At 41.1% G+C, this 22733-nt stretch overlaps 1 protein-coding gene across 1 annotated transcript in view; it reads left to right on the top strand.

Moving 5' to 3' along the window:
• DAPK1 (death associated protein kinase 1) overlaps window positions 1-15635 on the top strand; it is a 91279-nt gene extending 75644 nt beyond the window's left edge. Inside the window, exons 20-26 of the mRNA XM_082075288.1 lie at window positions 1616-1838; window positions 3794-3982; window positions 5777-5974; window positions 8221-8356; window positions 10794-10914; window positions 12399-12587; window positions 13216-15635. Of these exons, the coding sequence (XP_081931414.1) occupies window positions 1616-1838; window positions 3794-3982; window positions 5777-5974; window positions 8221-8356; window positions 10794-10914; window positions 12399-12587; window positions 13216-14448 (2289 nt within the window). The 3' untranslated portion in view covers window positions 14449-15635. The remainder of the gene's footprint in view (window positions 1-1615; window positions 1839-3793; window positions 3983-5776; window positions 5975-8220; window positions 8357-10793; window positions 10915-12398; window positions 12588-13215) is intronic.
• Window positions 15636-22733: the final 7098 nt, after the last annotated feature.

The raw sequence follows: 22733 nt of genomic DNA on the forward strand, positions 1-22733 counted from the left end.
TCAGAGTATAGTTTGCAACTGAGAATCTGATGACTTGGAATTAATAAACTACATCGAACCATTGCAAATATTGTAGTACTCCTCAAAATAGTCAATATCATCTAGTAGAGAACGTACCTGACGCTTGTTTTATTTTCAGTATCTGTGGAGGGTTTTGTCCCTTACAGGACACACATGAAGAATGTCCTGTCATAGTGACTCTTGGAAAGGATTCAGTATGAGCTATGAGGGTGTGCAGTATTTACATTGTGACTAACTTATTTAATAAATGCCTGTTAGTGAGGAAGGAACTGAATTATATGAGCTACTATTTGTGTCAAATTTCTCAGCTTAATTGCTGCATGCTTATAATTTGGGGGAGCTGTAGGTGCTCGTTCAATGACTCATCCTACAGTTTAAACTCAATACAAATGTAGAACACATCTACTCTCTCATCTCCAAATGAGGGAATGAAGGATGATGCCTTTGCCCTTCCACCTTTCTGCTATCTTCATGTTTCCTTAAAACAGGTCTTTCTGTGGTGAGAGACACTTGATAGTTTTCTGTCCAGCACTGCATCCCTTTGTTGAGCTGATCTTCCAAACTCAGCTTGTGTGGGAAATAAGAGCATCCATGTCTGATTGCCTCTTATTGGGCAAAGAGTAAAGACAGATTTTATTTGTTCATTTTCAATTCTGTTTCTGGCTGGAAGAGAAGGAGTATCCTTCAGATACCACAAGACAAGATACAGAGGGGTAATGTGGGAGCCCAAAGTGGAAAGCTTTTCTGTAGGAGATGTGATTGGGTTTGAGGAAAGCCCGTGTAGGAGGGTGAGACTGCAGCTGTGGAAGAGACAGTGAATGCACACAGGGCGAAATGTGAGAGGAAAAATAAGTAGGGAGGCAGATCTATTTAGGCCTGAGAGTAAAGAGGGAAACCAGCCTGGAGGGTGTACACTTGTAGTAGAGGGGTAGAAAAATGGAAAGTGGATAGTACGCGAGAAGTATTTTAAGGTAAAAAAGAGTAATTGTATGGGGAAAGGAGAGGCAAGAGTGATTTGGGAAAAGCAGTATTTATCTTGCAAAGAACTGAAGTGGAAATAAAGAGAACTTGGTGGAGGGAATGGGAAGAGTACAATTCTCCTAAATACAAGAATTACAGAAAAGTTAACATGAAGGAGGGAAATGCACATTGACTTTTCAGATTGCTCAGGTGGTAGCCATCACTGCAAAATTCTTAAATGCTGCATGTATATTATATAGAATTCTGGATATTGCTTATGCTGCTGTGACTGACAGGTAAGGAGAATTGCTACTGAAAAAGGCTAGCTTTTCCACCTTTGCTCTCTCCATCCGAGGTCAAAATGATCCCATTCGCTGATATTGAGCCTGAAGTCACATGTGACTTCCATGAGACTCAAGGTGGCTCTAGAGAGCAAGCTGTCAGCTGTGCCTTGTCTGCCTGTCCATTCCCTTCTGCCAGTAGCTGATAACTTGAATGATGAGGCAGATGAAGGAACTAATCCAGATGAACACCAACCTGGCAAGAAAGAGTTACCTAAACCTTAGGTTTTGAGTGTGCTGTGAGGCAGAAGTTCCCTGCCACATGTTAATTTCTTCTTCGCTTTGAATTTTAGGATACGCACCGGGGGCTTTTCATCCAGCAGCTGCGGCACACGCAGAATCCACAGCCTCGGATCAAACTGAAGCTGTTCGGATACTCTGGTGCTGGGAAGACAACCCTTGTGGAGTCTCTCAAGTGTGGCTTGATACGAAGCTTTTTCCGAAGACGTAGGCCTAGACTTTCCTCAACAAACTCAACCAGATTTCCCCCATCTCCTTTGTCTTCCAAACCTTCAGGTATGTCTTCAAAGATGTAACATTTGAATGAGAAAACATTTTCCTCTTAATCTGTGTAGCTCCTAAGGAAGAGCTGTTGGGTACACTACAAAAGGCAGAACAGGCTTAGTTTGTAAGAAACTGAAGCAAAGCAGAGAGGGTATTGACTTCTCTGTGTGCAGGCTCGTACCTAAAATAAGAGCGAAGAAAAACATGGGTGTGGAAGGGTGTAGGAGTAGTTAAGGTTTTGTTTACTCATATGCTGCATAAGTGAACTTGGACAGTGGAGGACAGGACTTCTGAACAGTGTTGTTTATTTTTCACAAGAAGTCCTAGGCTAGAAATGCCACTGTCGTTGTCAGATTCTACTATCACGATTTTGGGGATTGTTTTGTCACACAAGCTAACTCATCACTTTCAGAAGCTCAACTTTAAACTGATGTTCAGAAGTAGCCTTACTACTTAAGTTTTAGGTGGGGTCAGGATTACCTTGTTATTTAGAAACATTTGGATAGTACTTGCAGGTTTAGATGTCCTTCGTTTTTTAGTAATGTCAGAACATGTCTAGTAGTAGAATTAATGTCTACTTTCTCTCTAGTCACCTTACAAAGGTACAAGATACTTGGGGAGTGACTTGACAAGAGATACCTGGCACAGGGATTGTTTTTGCAGTTGCTCTTCACCTAGAACAAGGGGCTCACATCTGTGACAAAAGAATAAAGAAATTTACTACATGAGCCATTGATTTATTTATCTTACATTACTGTGCCACACAAGGGGAGATAAGTCACTCAAGGCACTTCCTGGAGGCAGGTGCAAGAAAGTTTTGACTAAAGACAGGTTTGGGGTTTTTTTAATATATATTGGTTGGTACTATAACCAGAGGATAGGTGTTATGTGTTCATACCATCATAAAATCAGACAGGACTGCCAGTCATATTGGCAAATAATTATAGAAATCATGGTGATTTTGAAGCATGCAGCTTACCTAGATATAAAGCCAGAAACTTGTGCAGTTCTATGCAAACAAAGCCAGTATGGCATTGTTTTAATGTTTGAATTTTTGGGGGTTTTTTTTGTTTCAGTATCTGTTCTTTTTGGATGAAAATCAGCATATAACATGTAAATACTGTTGTGAGTTGAATGACATAATCAGATAAACATTAAACCAGTACACTTTGGTCCAAACTTGATTATGTGCTGAGGATTGTTTAAATTCTGTAAAAACAAGTGTGTCAAGTTACCATGTATTTATTTACAAGAGCCTAAAAATTTAAATGTTGCACTAGAAGATCAAACATGATAGTTTTACAGCTGACAGGTAGTTTCTTTCTGTATTAGAACCCAAATATTGGACTTCAGCTTCTAGTGGAGGAAAGAAGTGTTTGCTTTCTCCACTAGATGGTGCAAGTGCATTAAAAACCCTTTCATTTCTCTTCTAGGGAATCTGAATCACACATGAACTAAACAGATTGCTTATTAGAAAAATAATTTTGATTATGGGCCTGCTCTTCTCCCCCACCTCACGAGAAACAGTTGTTACACAGTGATATTTTTATCCTTACATACAAGAATCAATTTTATGAAAATGTAGTATTTCCATGCCAATAAAAATAACCATGCTATAAAAACACAGCTCTTAGCTAAAAAAGCAGTATATCTTTGCCACATTGAAGAACTTTAACTAATGAAAGCTTTCATTCCCAAATAATGCATTTATCTTCTCTGCTTCCGACCCCGAGATATATCTGCTAAAAGGCAAGAAGTGCTAGATGGGGTCACTCTAATTAATTTTCGTTTTCATCATTCAGAATAAGGATGTAGTTGTGTATGTTCACAGCTTGGTAGTCATCTCCTTTCTTTGAAGAGCAACTTGGTTTTCTTAATCAGCTTTTACGCCTTGCATACTTATTTTGAAGTGACCGGGTTGTGATTTTCATATGGTTTGTAATCTCATTTTCCTTTCCCTGACCCAGTTTCAGTGAGCATTACGAATCTTTATCCTGGTTGTGAGAATGTCAGCGTGAGAAGCCGTAGTATGATGTTTGAGCCAGGCCTGACCAAAGGGGTGTTAGAAGCTTTCGTTTCACCTGCTCATCACTCTCACTTCTCTGCTGATGACCAGTCCACCAAGGCCATTGACATTCAAAATGCCTACTTGCACGGTAAGCAGAGCCCTGGGACTGCATGCCTTAATGCTGCGGGACAGTTAACGCCATGTTGCTTGTTTCTAAAAATAATTTTTTTAAAATCTGACTTAATATAGTAGTGACTGTGGTTGAGAATCCAGCACGGGTGGGGTTTGGTTTGTTTGAGCAGAAAGTAAATCTGCATGAGGTTCTGTACCTGTAATACACATAGGAATCACATGTGTCAGATCCTTACAATATCACATATAAATGCTCTTGTGATGAATAAGTGGGACAGGAGGAAAGAGGGATTTGGTATAATAGGAGTGAGTTGGCAGACTGGCTGCTAGCATGAAGGCTCCTTCACCTATACCGTATGTTGTATGGGAATCTTATCAGATTTGATCTAGTCTCCTATACCCAAGTGTCTGCACCATATAAGTGGTTCCCAGCTGTATGAAGGACCTACCATTCTCACCCCATGACATGGCTGGAGCATGTTTGGTGAGTCCTGGAGCTCACCAAACATCATGAGTGGAACTTCTGACTTAGTTTTTTCTTTTTGTAAGGAAGCTAACTGCTTTGCATTTGAAACAAGTTAGCAGTGAGAAGGGTCAGTCAGGAGAAGTGTCACAAGTACATATGTGGTGTTTGACTATGAAGACCACATAAAATGGTGTATATACACGACCAGGCATCCTAATAGTTACACAGATTTTAAGGTCTCTCCCAGTGGGGTCCCTTCTTAATACTGAAAATGTTGTGCATGCCTTCGCTGCAATTTTGAGGCTAAGTTAGGATTAATCAAGATTTTACTTTATAGAGAAAAACCTGTTTATGAATACAGTATATGCACACTAGCACATGCAGTGACAACCATTTGTCCTAGATGCTGAAGAGTTTGGCATGTAGCTAAAGCTGCTTGTTTCCCCAGGCTTATTTCCTCTTTTAGTGTAATTTGAAACCAAGTCGGATTCTGCAGTGAAACAGAGTTGTGCAACAGACTGTCAGAAGAGGTTTCTTTTCTTTTTCTGTCCTGTCTTGATATAGAAGGAAAGTGTGCATATGGGTGTACTCTAAATAGCTGTACTCATAAGAGCAGATTTGAGGTTTCTGGCTTCTTTTCTTCTAGAAGTCTGAGGTGCATCTTAATCAGCATTCATTTAAATAGAGGTAGTACAAGTGCATCAGACTTGGCCTAATCAGATGGTGAGGCTGGGAAGTGCCATACAGTGCAACACACTCATACTCTTCTTACCTGAAGCTAAAGGAGATGGCAAAAAGCAGCATGGTGCTGTTGGGATCATTAATGTGCTGATTCTTCAGTCCTGATTTAACAATGTGATGTGAATGCTACAATTCTGTAAAGCAAAGTGGCTTCTTTGAGAACACCCTTCAGCTGTTTTTAATACCAGTGGTGGCAAGTTAAGGAGAAAAATTAATAAAAATGTTGAGGTCTTACGGGTAAGCAGGAAAAGAATGGGGGACGTTATTGTTGTTTTTCAAGGAAATTAGAAGATCTGTTGCTCTTGTGCAAGGCAAAGGGCAATTTAATGTGTAAAACTGCACGCATTTGACACACAGGTGCTTCCTTGTGGCATCCACCTGGATGTCCTAGAGAAGTGAATGTGAGAGAGGAACAACAGATTCTGAGGACCCAACTTCTCTTTATTCATGATTGCATTTTCAGTCTTGTTTTCTCCTATGCATAAAGGTTATTTTTGTGAAGTTTAAATCAAATTAACTTCTTTGTTTGTCTTTCCGTGGTGGAAAGATGCTTTGTGCTTACTGACAAAGTGTGATCTCTTCATCTGTTTGTCTGTTTTTCAGGAGTTGGTGATTTCAGCATCTGGGAATTCTCTGGGAATCCTGTATATTTCTGCTGTTATGATTATTTTGCTGCAAATGATCCCACTGCAATTCACATAGTACTTTTTAGTCTTGAGGAGCCTTATGAAATCCAGTTAAACCAAGTGACCTTTTGGCTTAGTTTCCTGAAATCATTAGTGCCAGCTGAGGATCCAATAGGTATGTTCTTCTGCCTATTAATGTTCTTGTGTTTCTCTCTCAACTTTGTACAGCCCCTGTGTTGAGTGCTGTTATGTGTCTTCATCCTCATGCATTCAAACAAACTACACAGGGTTTCTTAGAGAAAGGGAATTTTATCTGTGGAACAAGTCTGAAGAGCTGTACACACCACTTAGTCCAACTGGAAATGGTCATGATGTACAGTGCATCCTCTTGTGGCACTGGGATTTACATCTGTAAATGGCAGATGAAGGGTTTTTGTCAGATAAGCTGTGTGGAAAAGTGTTTCAGAGGGTTGGATGCATTTAAAAACAGGTTTAGACACACTGCTTAAATTGTGCTTATGTCTAACCCCAATTAACAGTTTGCCAGCACAAATTAGTCTTGTCAGTAAGAACAGGACAGAATGATTTTGTGCAGTGACATTACCTCTCAGTGCATGCCACTTCAGTATGTGTAACCAGAGCTGTATTTGAACTTCAGACATATTAACCTTTGGTGCATCAAGGTGCACAAAAAAAATAGTAAATTTCACTTTGTATATTCTCAGATTTTGCACAGGTTTTAAGTAAGTTTGCTTGTTTTATATTCAAGCTTTCTAACTGAAAGTTACTGGCAGGCAAACAATTTACATACCTTTTTTTTCATTAAAAGGTGTGTAGATCTAGGTGTAGATACCATGTAACTTGTTCGTGTTTGTAGCTGAGCCTTGGTCTGCAGACAGTGGCCCTTTCATGGGTGAACCACGCTCTGACACATCTTGGTGCTGTCAACCGAAATGTTATTCCAGCCAGTGGATCTAACTCAGCATTCATGGACATTTATAATGCTGCTAGGGACTCACCAGACGAGTATATCAAATACTTACATAGTGCATGGAGTATTTTCCCTCTCTTTTTGTCTGCTCGATTCTATATGCCTTATCTCAGCCAGATAATGATGAGCCAAGGCCTTCAGTTTGCACTTAAGGCATCTGCATGTCTTACATTTTCCATTTTAGGTCAAATCACAAGGTTAACAATCTGAGCATTTCGATCTAACCAACATGAAATTTCTTCTGGAAGTAAAAGCACAGAAATTTGCATTAAAGTATCAAGGCTGAAAATCAGGCTGATTTGCAATTGCTGAAAGCATTTCATGGCTTTCATAAGTCAAGCAAGGAAACTTAGTTCTTGATTTGACCAAGTTAGAATTTGAGTTAATTGTTCTTGCTGATCTAATTATCAGCATTATTTAAATGATTTGCTTAAATTAGTGTATATACTGCTCAGCTCAGTTTTGTATTATTACAAATATCTCAAGTAATACGTAGTAACTTATTTAGCAGAAAACTTAAACTTTTGGCATTTCCAGTCATTTTGTTTTAAGTCCTTCAGCTGCCAAAAAAAAAAAATCTTACTACCTTGAAATATTGACCTTGAAGTGCTATGCAGAGATTTGGGAAGATGTGGCATTTTATGAATGAATCAAGATTCTTTAGCTCTTAATTGTTGATAACTTCAGTGACGTAAGCATATTTCTCCCATGTGACGTTTCGTCAGGCAAAAGCAGCAAGATTATATGTACTGTCTTCTTAAAAAACAGTCTGACAATGTCTCCTCTTTTCTGGAAGATCAGTTTGAGAAAAGATTGAAAAGTGTGTGTTCCGTCCTGTCACCTCATTCATGCCATTTGTATCTTTTTTTCTCATTCTTTTTCATGGTGTCTGCCAGGCTTTCCTACTTAACTCTCACCTAAGTGAGAGGTCATTGTTTGTGTAAGTACTGCAAAATAGCATTCATACCAACATATGAATGTTGTAGACATTTTGTGTTCCCCTTATAATCCTCTGCTTTGCACCTGTAGTATTAAGGACCATCCAAAGATAATGAGAAACCCTTTTAAGATGCTGTTATTTGCAACTGTTTTTTCTCACACTATTATAGTTTGTAGTTAATAGATATATCATTAGTGTTCTTGATTAATTTTTTGTTAAAACAATGAAGTGATAGAATATCGACATATCTGATAATAATCAAAGAATTTAGCTGTTCAAATTGGACATGATATAGATAAGGCTATAGGCAGATAACAGCCAAACCACCAGGTGTATAAGCACAGTATGGCTATGCTTAGAATTGGTAAATGCACTGCAAAAGGAATTGGTATGAAGAATGTAAAATGCACTGCTGCTTTCCTGGCTCGGTAAGGCAGCCATCTCCGCAGGCTTGTCTCTTAGTGATGGAGTGCTCTTGTTTCTCTTCTAGCATTTGGTGGAAAGCTGAAAAGTCCCCTGCGTGTCGTTTTGGTCGCCACACATGCTGACATAGTGAATCTTCCTCGCCCTGTTGGAGAGTTTTGGTATGACAAAGACATGTCCTTGTTGAAAGAAATCAGGAACAGGTGAGTGGGGAGTTTATTTATACGTAGTGTTTAAACATGTCAGTTGGAAAGAGGAAGTGCTAAAAGACATAGAAACAAGTAAAAGGTTTTTATGTGGCTTAAGTTTTATGATATTGTGATACACTGAGTATGTTCAGCAAGCTTATATTATGGAAGAATTGCAAAAAATTACAAATATTACAGTTAGCAAGCTGCCTTAAGCAAGCTAAATTTGAGAGCAGCTACACTGAGGGATATGGGACAGGCAAAGAGTAAAGTCAAGACCCTGAATTTTAAGAAAACAAACTTCCATCTCTTCAAGGAGTTAGTCAGTACGACCCCCTAGGAAAGGGACAAAGGAGCAGATCTGGCAGATCTAAAAAGATGTTTTCCATCCAGCACAAGAGCTCTCGATCCCCAGGTGTAAGGAATGGGGTAAGGAGGGCAAGAGGCCAACGTGGCTGAGTGGAGACCTGCTGGTCAAACTAAAGAGCAAGAAGGAAATGCACAGGCGGTGGAAGCAGGGACAGATGTCCTGGGAAGAACATAGAGACACTGCCCGGTTGTGCAGAGATGGGGTCGGGAAGGCCAAGGTGCAGCTGGAGCTGAACAAGAATAACAAGAAGGGCTCCTACAGGTGTGTCAACCAGAAAAGGTCAAAGGAAACGTAACCCCCTGAGATGAGCAAGACTAGAAAACTGGTAAAAACAGACGGTGAGAAGGCTGAGGTACTTGGTAGTATTTTTGCCTCAGTCTTCACCGGCAAGCTCTCTTCCCACACCTCTCCAGTGGATGAACTACAAGACAGGGACTGGGGGAGCAAAGTCCCTCCCAGTGTAAGAGAAGATCAGGTTTGTGACCAGCTGAGGAACCTGAACACGTATAAGTCTATGGGACCTGATCATACACGTCCCAGAGTCCTGAGGCAATTGGCTGATGTAGTTGCCAAGCCACTCTCCATGATATTTGAGAAATCAGGGCAGTCAGGTGAAGTCCCTGGTGACTGGAAAGAGGGAAACATAGCAACCATTTTTAAAAAGGGTAGAAAGGAGGACACTGGGATCTACTGACCTGTCCACCCCACTCTGTGCCTGGGAAGATCATGGAACAGATCCTCCTAGAAGCTATGCTAAGGCACATGGAGGACAGGGAGGTGATTTGAGACAGCCATGATGGCTTCACCAGGGGCAAGTCCTGCCTGACCAACCTAGTGGCCTTCTACAATGGAGTAACTACATCAGTGGACGAAGGAAGAGCTATGGATGATGTCTGTCTGGACTTCTGTAAAGCCTTTGACATGGTCCCCCACAACATCCTTCTCTCTAAATTGGAGAGGTATGGATTTGATGCGTGGAATGTTTAGTGGTTGAGGAACTGGCTGATTCGTCACACCCAGAGAGTAGCAGTCAATGGCAAAATGTCTGAATGGACACCAGTGACAAGTGGTGTCCCTCAGGACTCCATACTGGGATGAGTACTATTTAATATCTTGATCAATGACACAGACAGTGGGATCAAGTGAACCCTCAGCAAGTTTGTGGATGACACCAAGCTGAGTGGTGTAGTTGACGTGCCCGAGAAACAGGGTGCCGTCCAGAGGGACCTGGACAAGCTCAAGAAGTGGGCCCATGGAACCTCATGAGGTTCAACAAGGCCAAGTGCAAGGTCCTGTACCTGGGTTGGGGGAACCCCCAGTATCAATACAGGCTGGGGGATGAAGGGATTGAGAGCAGCCCTGCAGAGAAGGACTTGGGGGGCACTAGTAGATGAAAAATTGAATGTGAGCCAGCAATGTGCACTTGCAGCCCAGAAGGCCAGTTGTATCCCGGGCTGCATCAAAAGTAGTGTGACCAGCAGGTCAAGGGAGGTGATTCTGCCTCCCTCCTATGAGGACAGGCTGAGAGAGTTGTGGTTGTGCAGCCTGCAGAAGAAAAGGCTCCAGGGAGACCTTGTTGTGGCCTTTCAGTACTTAAAAGGTGCCTATGAGAAAGATGGGGACAGACTTTTTAGTAGTGCCTGTTATGACAGGACAAGGGGTGATGGTTTTAAACTAAAGGAGGGGAGATTCAGGCTAGACATGAGGAAGAAATTTTTTACTATAAGGGTGATGAAACACTGGCCCAGGTTGCCCAGAGAGCTGGTAGGTGCCCCATTCCTGGAAACATCCAAAGCCAGGCTGGATGGAGCTCTGAGCAACCTGATCTAGTTGAAGATGTCCCTGCTCATGGCACCGGGGTTGGATGAGATGAACTTTGAAGGTCCCTTCCAACCCAAACTATTCTGTGATTCTGTGATTCTGTACTGTCTGTCATAGTAAAACATCATAGCATAATCAGTAGTTAAACTTGTTCATTATTCCTTGAAGAAAAATACCTCTTGTGTTATTTAAGACTGAAGACTGAAGAAATAAAACCAGATTTGGGACCAAGTAAATAATTTCTTACCTTTTCTCTTTTAGATTTGGAAATGATCTGCAGATTTCAGACAAGTTATTTGTCTTAGATGCTGGAGCATCTGGGTCTAAAGACATGAAGCTTCTCCGAAATCACTTGCAAGAAATAAGAAGCCAGATAATTTCTGTAAGTAATGTCCAATGGTCTGGTTTGGGCCAGCAAAAATGTGAAAATTGTGTGTAGTAATTTACTGTAAATTTAGCACTTATATTGTGAAACCTAAAGAAGCAAGTGGTATATCAATTTTTTGGGAGCATGCATGACAGACCTGGTGATAAACAAACTCCTGACATCAAAGATTCAGTCAGCATTTTCAAAATTTTAAGTATTTTACACAGGCCACCAAAATTATTTCTCTTGAAAGGAAACAGTTTGAGAATTTCAGTTCAAAGGTACAGTTTTGTATTTTGAATTTACAGTAATTGGATTCCCGTGTTTACCCTTTGTTTTTTTTATTTTAATCCTTTTTTATTAATATATTATTATAGAGAAACAGAATAAATTTCAGGCAAATAAGTTTTTCGTTGAAAGAACACCGGAGTAGAACAGTTCCCTCAACTGTTAGAAAGATAATTCCCGATATAGATCTGTGAACTGAATATCTGTTCACTTTTTATTGCAGTTTTTTACTGAGAAATATATGCTTGGAGTTGCATTTATGTGTGTAGGTATATGTATATGAGAGTAAAGGTAAAACAGGCATGGTTTGATGTCATCAGCATCAATCTACAAGACTTCCATACTGGGGGTGACCCAAGTCAGGTTGTTTTGTAGCCTGTGCGAAATAGATTTACATTTCTTCATACCAAAGGCCCTCTTACTTGTGTGGCATACCAGCAAGACTTTCTTTAATGAATTAAAAGTGAGTTCATTCTGTAGGATGAGGAAAATGTTTTGGTTTTATACAAAATTCAGCCTATTTTACATTCCAAGTGGTCTCCTGATTGAATAAGCTTTTCTTCTCTGTCAAAACTGTCATAGCCGTGGTCACCAGCTCAAAATTTAGAGGGCCTTGCTGCATAAGAATTGTGTGCTGTGGCTTGAGAGTTTAGGATGAAGACATCAGTGATGTCCAAGACAATCAACAGATGAAAGTACCATCTTTACCTCTTCTCTGGTACTCTGCTGTCCCACTTGTTGAAGTAAATTGGTCCTGTACAGATATTGATGAGTACAGATTTTAATTAAATGTTGATAATATCTGAAATAAAGTTTAATTTCTAGATGCATTAAGTCAATTGATACGTGTTGCAGTCACTGTTTCAGGTGATCAACACATTTGACAAGGCAGGATTATATAAACCCAGATTTGTTCCACATGTCAGGATTCCCTTGCTAATCACGTCGATCTTTGGAAAATCTGCTTATTTCAGTGAAAAAGTTGTTTCTGGAATTCACTTCATGAAGAAAAGTTAGATCTTACAGCGAGTTAATGCTAGATGGAAGAGTAAGGGTCTGTCACATGTGAAACTCTTTACATGTGAATGTACATCATGAACGCATTAGACCTTGTAATCTCCATTCAAACAAACCAACCAAAAAACGCAACAGTGCTATTATTCTCAGCAGAGCAGAATTACAAATGAATGTTTTCTGTGTTTTTTTTTAAGACTTGCCCAGCTATGACTCACCTGTGTGAAAAAATAATCTCCACACTGCCTGCATGGAGAAAAATGAATGGACCCAACCAGCTGATGTCCCTGCAGCAGTTTGTGTACGATGTACAGGAACAGCTTAATCCCCTAGCAAGTGAAGATGATCTACGGCATATTGCACAGCAGTTGCATAGCATAGGAGAAGTAAGTGTTTCTATCTGAATTTGCATACCTTTATTACCAAGGCACTGCTTTCATAGAGTATTGCTTAATTAGGGATTTAAGCAAGTGCCTGCAGTTACTTTTTTTTCTCCTCCCTCGTAGTTTTATCATAAGAAGAAGGGACTGATTAATAAAGTTTTTTGTTATTTTTATTATCTTGTGGCTCCTATTTCATTCAAGATTATTTCTTTGAGACAGGAAGAATTAGTTTATTGCTATACTTGTAGAAATATAAGATACCCAGAAAGGATAAGTATGCTATCATCTTCATATGAGAAATTCGTGTGTATTCACACAGAAATTTGTGTGTGTTCATCAGAAATGGAATCATAGAATAACACCTTTGCATAAATAGCTTGCTAAATAGCTTGCAGGCCATGGCTGGGCTTTACAGCTGTTGGGCTTTAATGGCTTCGTTAGTAGTGGAAATCAAGAACAAGATCTGCTCTTTGTTCTGAATACTTGCAAGAAATTAAAATGCACTGTTTGTTTTTTCTCCTGTCAGCAGTGTTAATTAAATGATTGTGTTGGTAAGTTAGGAAGGAGAGAACATGGGATGTCATTGTGTACTTCATGAGATGTAAATAGTAACTTCCTTATTTATAAACAGATTAACATTATGCAGAGTGAAACTGTCCAAGATGTTGTGCTTCTGGATCCTCGCTGGCTCTGTTCAAATGTCCTTGGAAAAATCCTGTCTGTAGAGAACCCAAAAGCCCTGCATCACTATAGAGGTCGGTACACCATAGACGACATCCAGCGTCTGGTGACAGATAGTGATGTGGAAGAACTGATACAAATTTTGGATGCCATGGATATTTGTGCAAGGGACCTTAGCAGTGGAGCAATGGTGGATATTCCTGCTCTCATAAAGACTGACAATCTCCACAGGTCTTGGACAGATGAGGAGGATGAGGTGATGATTTATGGTGGCGTTAGAATCGTTCCTGTGGAACATCTTACCCCATTTCCTTGTGGAATTTTTCATAAAGTTCAGGTGAATCTCTGCAGGTGGATTCATCAGCAAAGCACAGAGGGAGATGCTGATATACGTCTGTGGGTAAATGGATCAAAGATTATGAATCGTGGAACTGAGCTTTTAGTGCTGCTGGTCAACCATGGTCAGGGTATAGAGGTTCAAGTTAGAGGACTGGAAACAGAGAGGATCAAGTGCTGCTTACTCCTGGATTCTGTATGCAGCACTATCGATAATTTAATGGCCACAACCTTACCAGGCCTTCTGACTGGGAAATACTACCTTAGTCCTCAGCAGCTGAGGGAACATCATGAACCGGTGATGGTCTACCAGCCCAGAGACTTTTTCCGTGCACAGAGTCAAAAGGAGACATCACTGACCAACACTATGGGGGGATATAAAGAGAGCTTTAGCAGTATACTGTGTTTTGGGTGTCTTGATGTCTACTCCCAGGGAAGCCTAGGGATGGATATTCATGTTTCTGATCTGAATCTGCTTACCAGAAGAAAACTAAGTCGACTTCTGGATCCACCTGATCCTATGGGCAAAGATTGGTGCCTTCTGGCCATGAACCTGGGCCTCCCTGATCTTGTTGCAAAGTACAACACAAATAATGGAACACAAAATGACTTTATCTCAAGCCCAGTCCATGCTCTTCTGCAGGAGTGGAGTAATGCTCCTGAGAGCACTGTAGGTATACTAATGTCTAAGCTGAGGGAATTGGGTCGCAGAGATGCAGCAGACTTTTTACTGAAAGCATCTTCTGTATTCAAAATAAATTTAGATGCTAATGGTCAAGAGGCATATGCTTCCAGTTGCAACAGTGGCACATCTTACAACTCGATTAGCTCTGTAGTGTCACGGTAAGAGCAGGTGTTTTGCATGGACATCTTTTCAAACTGCAGAAACGATAAAACGATACCATACAGGAGTTTCTGTGCGTTTTCACATATGGGGTTTTACACCAAGGGATCTTTATCCTTCTCCAGCACCACCTTTTTGTGCATAAACTTTCTACTTCTAACTGTGAATTGTTGTTCTTTATCTATTAAAAAGGCTGGTGTACTTCTAGTGTTTTAAAATTATTCCTGATACATAATGTGCTGCTTAATAATGCCATTTTAACTGGAAAGTCTTAACTTTTGGATTACGTACTGCAGCTGTTTTATAAAATATTTAGATTCTCCCTATAAAAGGTAGGGGGAGAGGAGTAGCACATATTACCTGAAATGTGTGTTTCTTACACCTATTTTTTTTTTCTTTGCATTGTGTCCTCTGGTTAATTTTTTTTTAAATATATTTGTAAGGAGAGAAACCCACCATTTGTGGTCAATCTGACTGAATTTAAACCCAGTTTATAGCTGAAAAAGCGAGTGCCTTTTGCAGAAGGGAGGGTGCAGCTGATTTGAATGACCCTGCTGGAGTTACAAGAACATGCTACCTCTGTTTCACTTAAATTGTCTGCATGCTTATTGCAAGTGGTGCTTGCCTTTTAATTTTTCCTGCACTTCTAAGACATTGGTGATGACTCACGCAAAGCATTCTTGTGCCAGTAATATGGGTATAGACATGTGATACCTAATCAGCTTCAATTACAGTCAAATCATAATGTGAAAAATCTCTTAAACTTGCCAATTATCATGCTTCATTATTTCCATGCACCTCAGGTAAAAGTTCATATCATTATAGAGTTCAAAAAACAAAAGTGTTGAATACTGCAGAATAATATTGTATAGCTGTCAGTTGTAATTTGTGTATAACAAAGGTTTTCTACTATTAGATCCTGCATTACTTACTTCCTGTACTTGAAAACTTTGATGGGGATAAAAACAAAAAGGAAGCAAGGTTTCTTGCAGTGATAATTTTAAAATTGATATGAGGGAATATGACCCTTTCTCTGTTTAAAAAAAAAAAAAGCATGTAATTTTAATGGTGCGATGTGTGTTTGTTTATATATATTGTATGTACATATATTAATACTATTTTTTTCCTTAATCTTACAATGTAGTAAAATTTTAAACAATTTTTCTACAAATAAACTGTTGCTTGTTGCATCCTTGTCATTAATATTCTATACCTGAAAAACACCAAAACTTCCACTTTTCCGTATGGTTGCAATCATGGAGAGGCAGTGCCTGGCTTCTGAAGTTCTGGGAACCTCCTGTTTCACTTCAGGAGGATTTCTCAGTATGCTGCAAGAATATTTATCTGTTTACTGCAGAGGTGGCCCCCCTGCAGCAGAGAGATTTGCATTCATTCACAACTGGCAAGCCAAAGCAGTTTTCTACATAGTTTTTTCCACAGCAGATGCAAGACTGCCATGGGGAATCCTCCAGACGATGCTGTGCTGCAGAGGGGAGAACGCTGCCTTAGAGTCCATGCTGGGTAATGGTCCTTTGCGTTGACAATCCCCTCCCCTCGTCAGACGAGGACTGTGCTGCTGCTTGTTTGAACCCCCAGTGTCCCTCACAGATGGCTGCACAGTCTCTGCACAGCACTCCATGCAGGCAGCGCTGCTCAGTGCCTCCTCTGTGTGTGTGTGCTGCAAAGGAATTAAGCAGACTTTTCTCTAAAATGCCAGTTGCCTCTTCCCACTCTCTTTCTTTGCATATTTTACCCTTGTTTTATTAAATCTTTCCCTGGGCATCGCTGGGCTCCTTTGTTAAATATTTTTTAGAAGTCTAGTCCTTAGTGAGAAGCGTAGTTGATGAGCGGTCCTACCCTGACGTGTCTCTGCTCTGATATTCTGCCTCTGATGATGCAAGTTCTGTGTCTCCCACTGCTGCTTGAAGTTGCTCAGCGAGGAGCCCAGATTTGCCTGTGTTATTTCATGGCCACCACCACACTTCACCCTCTAAGCCATGGAGGTGAAACTTTCTGGTTTTCTAGCTGGTTTCTTCAGGCCTGTTCCTCAGGCATCAAACTTGGAGTCCCCTTCACTCAGTTTGTGCAAATTGCAGTGGAGAGGGACTTGCTATCACAGGTCCTGTGAGAGCAGGGGCTCCTGTGAGGTGCTTTTCCCATGCAGGGCTGTCAGTGGTGTCTGCCTGGGATTTAATTCACCAGGGTGCTGCTTGTGGTGGAGTGGCAAGATTTTGAGATACCAGGTAGCTCCTCCCGGGCCTGCCTCCTCAAATGCTTTATGTGTGCTCAAGATGCATGATTCACTTAACCAACATTGATGTAACAGTATTTTTCTTTGGCTTTTTTTGTGTTTGTTTTGGTTTGGCTTGGTTTTGGTTTGAGGGTTGGGGGGCGGGGGGGGGGGTGGTTCTCTTGTTTCTTCCTCTTTTTTTTCTTCTTTTTTTTCTTTTTTACTCCCAACAGCATGTTCCTGACAATTCTCTACTTCCATTTACTGTAAAATGCAGCCCTGGGCATACAAATTACTTAGCAGATACTATGACAGATCTTTGGCAGTCACAGCCTATTGCATCGTTTACAGTTTTCATGGCAATAGGTTCAGGAAAGTGAATCACAGTCATAGGATAGTCTTGGATTGCTTTCCTATAAATCATATGCCACTGAAAAACAAAGCAAACCAAAAGGTTGTCCTAAATGACAATTTTGACCCCAAAATGGTTAGCAAAGTGATACAAGCGGGCATCACTTCAGTTGCTTCACTTCTATTGATTTCCTGTTTTGTTTTGTGAAGGTAACTAGGAGCAGAGCTTTATTCCACTTTTTTAGAACTGTGTTTAAAATGCACTGATCCTGCCTGACTCACTCCAGAAACTGAGGAAATGCCAAGTCTTTGCAAGATCAAAGAAGTTTAGCCATAAATGTAAATTATGTACAGTTTGTGCAAGGAACATGCTAAGCTCAGCTCCTGCCATTGAAATAAGTGGAGCTGGATACTAACCATTAGGACACTCTTCATTGTGCTTCTTGTAGCTTCAGAGCAGACCTTCTGAAACATCATTTTGAGGATAACTCAGATTAGCCCTAGCGTTCATTTTGTCCTCAAAATCCATAATGCAGACAAACTGAAGCTTGCAGCACAGTTGCTCAAGGCCAAGGTGCATTACAGATGATGAGTTTAAAAATGTTACATTACAGACACCTGGACTCAAATTCTGGAGAAATTTTCTGAAGAAGATAAGGAGGAAGCAAACAATTTGGTGCAAAACATTTTTCCAAGTCTTTTCTCTCTGGCATGCAGCAGCATCCATAGGATGGGAAAGTGCTTCATATGCTCTTTGTACGAGGGTTTACTGGTTTTACTCTCTGTGGAAGTTTTGCTTCTGACCTGACTGGTGAGTTTGGAAAGGCACAAGAGATCAGTGGCTACGTGCAAATGATTTTGAGGATGGTACAAGAAGGGCATCCAGAGGTGACCTTAGGTGGAGGTGGATCTATGTGGTTCTTCTTGCCTTAAGAGGATGTAAACTGGAGACAGCCACAGGTTTTGGGATCCTTGTTATTCAGGAGATTGAGAAACAGTTATGAAACTACAGGGGTTTAGCAACTCCCAAGTGTCAAAAGACTGACAGTGCAAAGAGGCTTAAAAAGGAGCCAGAGCACCATTTCCTAAATGGTCAGGTTTCTAGAGAGAGCAGCGGTGAAGCTGCCAGAGCTGGCTGTGCTGGAGCCAGCCCCGGGGCCTAAACCTGTGCTGGGTGTGTGGCCCACTCCAAGGAGAAGTCACCTGTTAGTGCATTGCAACCTTTGTATTCCATTCCACTGTTTAAAACAGTCACCTCGATTTCAATCACATCACTGTTCCAGCTTTGCTAATGAAACAGAGGAGTAATACCCAAGTCGTAACTCCAAATAAATAAAGCGTGCTGTTGGCTGAAACCTCTCTTTAGGCCAGAAGAGATGGAGCAGTGCAGCATCTTCTTTGAAGGTGGCCTTAAAGCACTGTGTAGAATATTAAAATTTATTTCTATTTGTCTTTTTGTTTGTTAAATTCTGTCCAGTGGGTCACAGCATTAAACAGAACCACAGATTCACTCCCATCCTCTCAGTCTTTGTCTGACTTGCAAAACAAGGAAGTGGGTAGAAAAGAGGAAGAAAATCAGTTTTAACAATGCCCGAGGTACTTGGTTACAGTCAAGCCACTGGGACTTTGCAGGTAGAAGTGTTTGGGTCTCCAAAAGTCCAATGAGCTGTCGATAGAAGAGGACTGATGGTATTCCTCTGTGTAGCTATGCTGTTTATCATAACAAGCTTTACAGGAACAGTAGGGCGAGCAGATGATGCTGCCTCAAAGCCAGGTGAGGATCTCAGTGGACCTACTTCAGGTTTGCATTAACCGCATTGATTTAGCATATCTGCACTAGCCAGAATACCCTGGGTGAGGCCCAGATCCAAAATGTGCATATTTAAAGATCGTTCTTCAGGATTCAACTAGGCTGCTGAGTCAGTTGGATGTGCCTCAAAATTCACAGCCCTGCCCTGAGACACGGCAAACCCAGCCTGTCTTGCCAAAACTCTGGGTCCTGCTGTCACTAAGTGGAGGTCACCTACACATGGGCATGAGTGCGTAAGGGCTGGGTGGGAGAAACATCAGCACGTGGTGCATGGAGAGGGGAGAGTAAAGTTGTGCTTTGCAAAACTGTTCTCAGAGGAACATGGGAGAGAAGGCAGGGCCCTTGCAACAGGGGGGTTAGACTGCTGATGTGCTGTTAAAAGATCACATGTGTGTGACTCTTTTGAGTCACTGTGGGCTTCACTTTTTGAGCTGGCCATTGCGTTGTAAAATCTGCAACTTCAGCCTGGCCACAAATAAGCATACTTTTATCATTAGATTCTGTTTTTTCCTAGAAATTAAGTAGACTCATTCGCACACCCCTACACAGGACTGCTTATAAGCCAAGTGTGAATCAGCTAAGCAAAGGGTGTGCAGAGAAAAGAGTTATCTGCTGGGAACATTGGGATAACAACAGCAAATCCTGCTATCACTAAATTTACTTACAAAGCACTACAACTCTGTAGCATTGACATATTTTTTCAGTTCTTTCTGTTGGTTGCAAATGTGGAAAAAAAAATATCTGCAGAGTGCTGAGTGCAACCAAGCGCTGCTAAGCCAAAGCTCTTAGTACTATGGAAAACAGAAGGTCTTGAATTTTGTGCTGAAGGCAATGTGTCAGTGCACATGAAAGCCAGAGCCAAACCCAGATGAGTTGCAGGACAGAACCAGGTCCTACTTTCTTGAGCGTATAGTGTGTATTATTTCGTCATTCCTAAAGTACATATTGGCAGAAGAAGCAGGAAAGAGATTACTTTGGAGGTGTTCCCACCCACTACAGGCTTTCCTAGTTAGGGTTAGATTTGTTGATTTGGTTATATATGAGGAGTTAAACCACCATCCTCTACAATCAGAACACTTCGAATCAAAACTTTCTGCAGACCCCTGGGGATTGTGTTGACAGCTGGAGAATGTTGTAGCAATGAGCCTGGAAATCATGGAAGGTGGTGAGTCACCGTGACCAAATCAGCAACAGATAGGATGGGCTAAAATTCCTGGGTTGCTCACAGTCAGAAGGAAGTATTGCTTGCAGCTGTCAGACCTGGCAGTCAAGGGCCAGCTAAGGTCTTGGAGGAAGCCTGCAGCACACCTGCAGTACCTGTCTGCTTATAGAGTGTTTAAGCTGATGGATTAATACAGTTTCCATGTGTGCTTCAGGAAGTGAATCGAGGCCCAGAGCTTGAAAGTTCTACCGAGGAGACTTTCTAACCTTTTTGTCCCAGGTACTATTAGCTGGCTGAGAAATGCTTTGTGAGAAATGCTTTGCTGCCTTCTCAGTAAACTACAAGCAGGAACCTAATCCACCGGTGTCAGTTTGGATGTACAGAATGGGTGTAAAGAATGAGCACAAAGCCACCAAGTGACCTCCCCATTTGCCATTCATTCTCTAAGGACCAATGTTTGTTTGTACTCAATGAAATAGGGAGAGCATCTTCCCAAGAGTGGTAGAAGGTCAGGGTGTGTTGCAGGATGAACCACTTCCCCAGCTGTGACTTCGTGCTACACAGTTATCTTATTTCTTACTATCATGGCTAGGAAAGCTCTGCAGGAACTGCAGTAGCCACCAAAGAAAGGTGTAAGTCACAAGGAGAAATTCTGGCTTGCTTTGTATATTTTACTCCACTAAGGATATTCAGTAATTTAAATAGTCCAGTCTTCCATAGTAGTGTGGTAGCTTCATAACTCCCCTACCAGACGCACCTTTCTGCTTTAAATCACTCATATCAGGACAAAGTCCTGCATCCCTGACCTGAAATGCTGTCTGCAGCGCCAGGCAAGCCGGGTGTTTGTGGAGGAAGAGCACAGGTCAAAGCCAGTGGATGTGGTGGCTCCTCTCACTGGCCAGATAGATCTGTATTTTTGTTATAGTCACAGGGCATCTCTCTACTGTCAGTAACACCGTGTTCCTGACTACACCACAACTCAGCTGTGCAGTGTGGATGGTGATCTCTCTGAATTTCTTGTGGCATTAGCAGCAAACACATGTATTAAGAAGAACAGTGGGGAGACTGTCTTACTCTTTTCTTTATGGTGTGACTGACTTGAAGCATCATTCATATTCCACCTGCGATCTCAGGAAGAGGCATTGTGGGCACCTCAAACTGAGGTTTGACATTTGTGTGTGTTTGTACAAAGCACTGCACCACTGCATTAAGCGGTAAGGACATTCTTGCCTCGTGCCCTGTTTGTTCAGCTCCACATTTTTATTCTCAGAAGTGAAGCTGGTTTCTATACAAGTGCTGGAAAACATTTGTTTTCAGCAAGCATTTATCATCTCCATGTCTGGTCCACATTGTTTCTAGGATATGGTTTCAATTAAACTTCTAAAAGAAAAAATTTCCTTGATGGAGAAACAAACCCTTTGGCAGCAATTTTCTATTCATTGAAGCTACTAATAGAGACTGCCGCTGTTATTTGACTGGTAAGTGAAGTAACATGCAAATTGTTTCTGCCATTAGAAGAACTAGTCTCAAAACCTGATGGAAGAACCTTCTTTAATCCACTATCAGTCTGGAGCCAAAAATCCTTGTTATGCATCTACACAGTAACTACCACAGCAGAGTCATGACTTCTGTACACCTCAGCATAATAGAAATGACTGATGGCTGTCCTCCCTAACAGGTGTTTAGAGACTTGGTGCAAAAAGAATTGGGGTTTTTGCATTGTTGAAATTTGCCATTTGATATTGGACACATTCTTAAATAAATGTGCTTATCTTATACATCATTTTAATGCGCTTTTCTTGCTTTATGTTTTTTTGCTACTGACTTATTACATGCTGTTATTTTGTATTTATTTTAGACTACAGAAATTATGTTAGACGAAAAGCAAATTCAAGCGATTTTCTTATTTGAGTTCAAAATGGGTCATAAAGCAGCGGAGACAACTGGCAACATCAACAACACATTTGGCCCAGGAACTGCTAACAAACATACAGCGCAGTGGTGGTTCAAGAAGTTTTGCAAAGGAGATGAGAGCCTTGAAGAAGAGTGTAGTAGCCAGCAGGTGGAAGCTGACAATGACCAATGGAGAGCAATCATCGAAGCTGATCCTCTTACAACTGCACGAGAAGTTGCCAAAGAACTCAATGTCAACCATTCTATGGTCATGCAGCATTTGAAGCAAATTGGAAAGGTGAAAAAGCTCCATAAGGGTTTGCCCCATGAGCTGCCTGAAATTAAAAAAAAAAAAATATATATATATATATATAGTTTTGAAGTGTCATCTTCTTCTAAGGAGCAACAGTGAACCATTTCTCAATCACATTGTGACATGTGATGAAAAGTACATTTTATATGACAACTGGTGATGACCAGTTCAGCGGTTGGATCGAGAAGAAACCCCAAAGCACTTCCCAAAGCCAAATTTGTACCAAAAAAACATAATGATCACTGTTTGGTCATCTGCTGCTGGCCTGATCCACTATAGCTTTCTGAATCCCAGCGAAACCATTACATCTGAGACGGACACTCAGCAAATCAATGAGATGCACCAAAACCTGAAATGCCTGCAGGCAGCACCTGTCAACAGAAAAGGCCCAGTTCTTCTCCACGACAATGCCTGACCGTACCTCACACAACCAGTGCTTCCAAAGTTGAATGAATTTGGCTACAAAGTTTTGCCTCATCCATCATATGCACCTGACCTCTCACCAACTGACTACCACTTCTTCAAGTGT

The sequence above is a fragment of the Streptopelia decaocto genome (genome assembly GCF_964273445.1).
Source record: "Streptopelia decaocto genome assembly, chromosome: Z".
In the NCBI taxonomy this organism is placed as follows: domain Eukaryota; kingdom Metazoa; phylum Chordata; class Aves; order Columbiformes; family Columbidae; genus Streptopelia; species Streptopelia decaocto.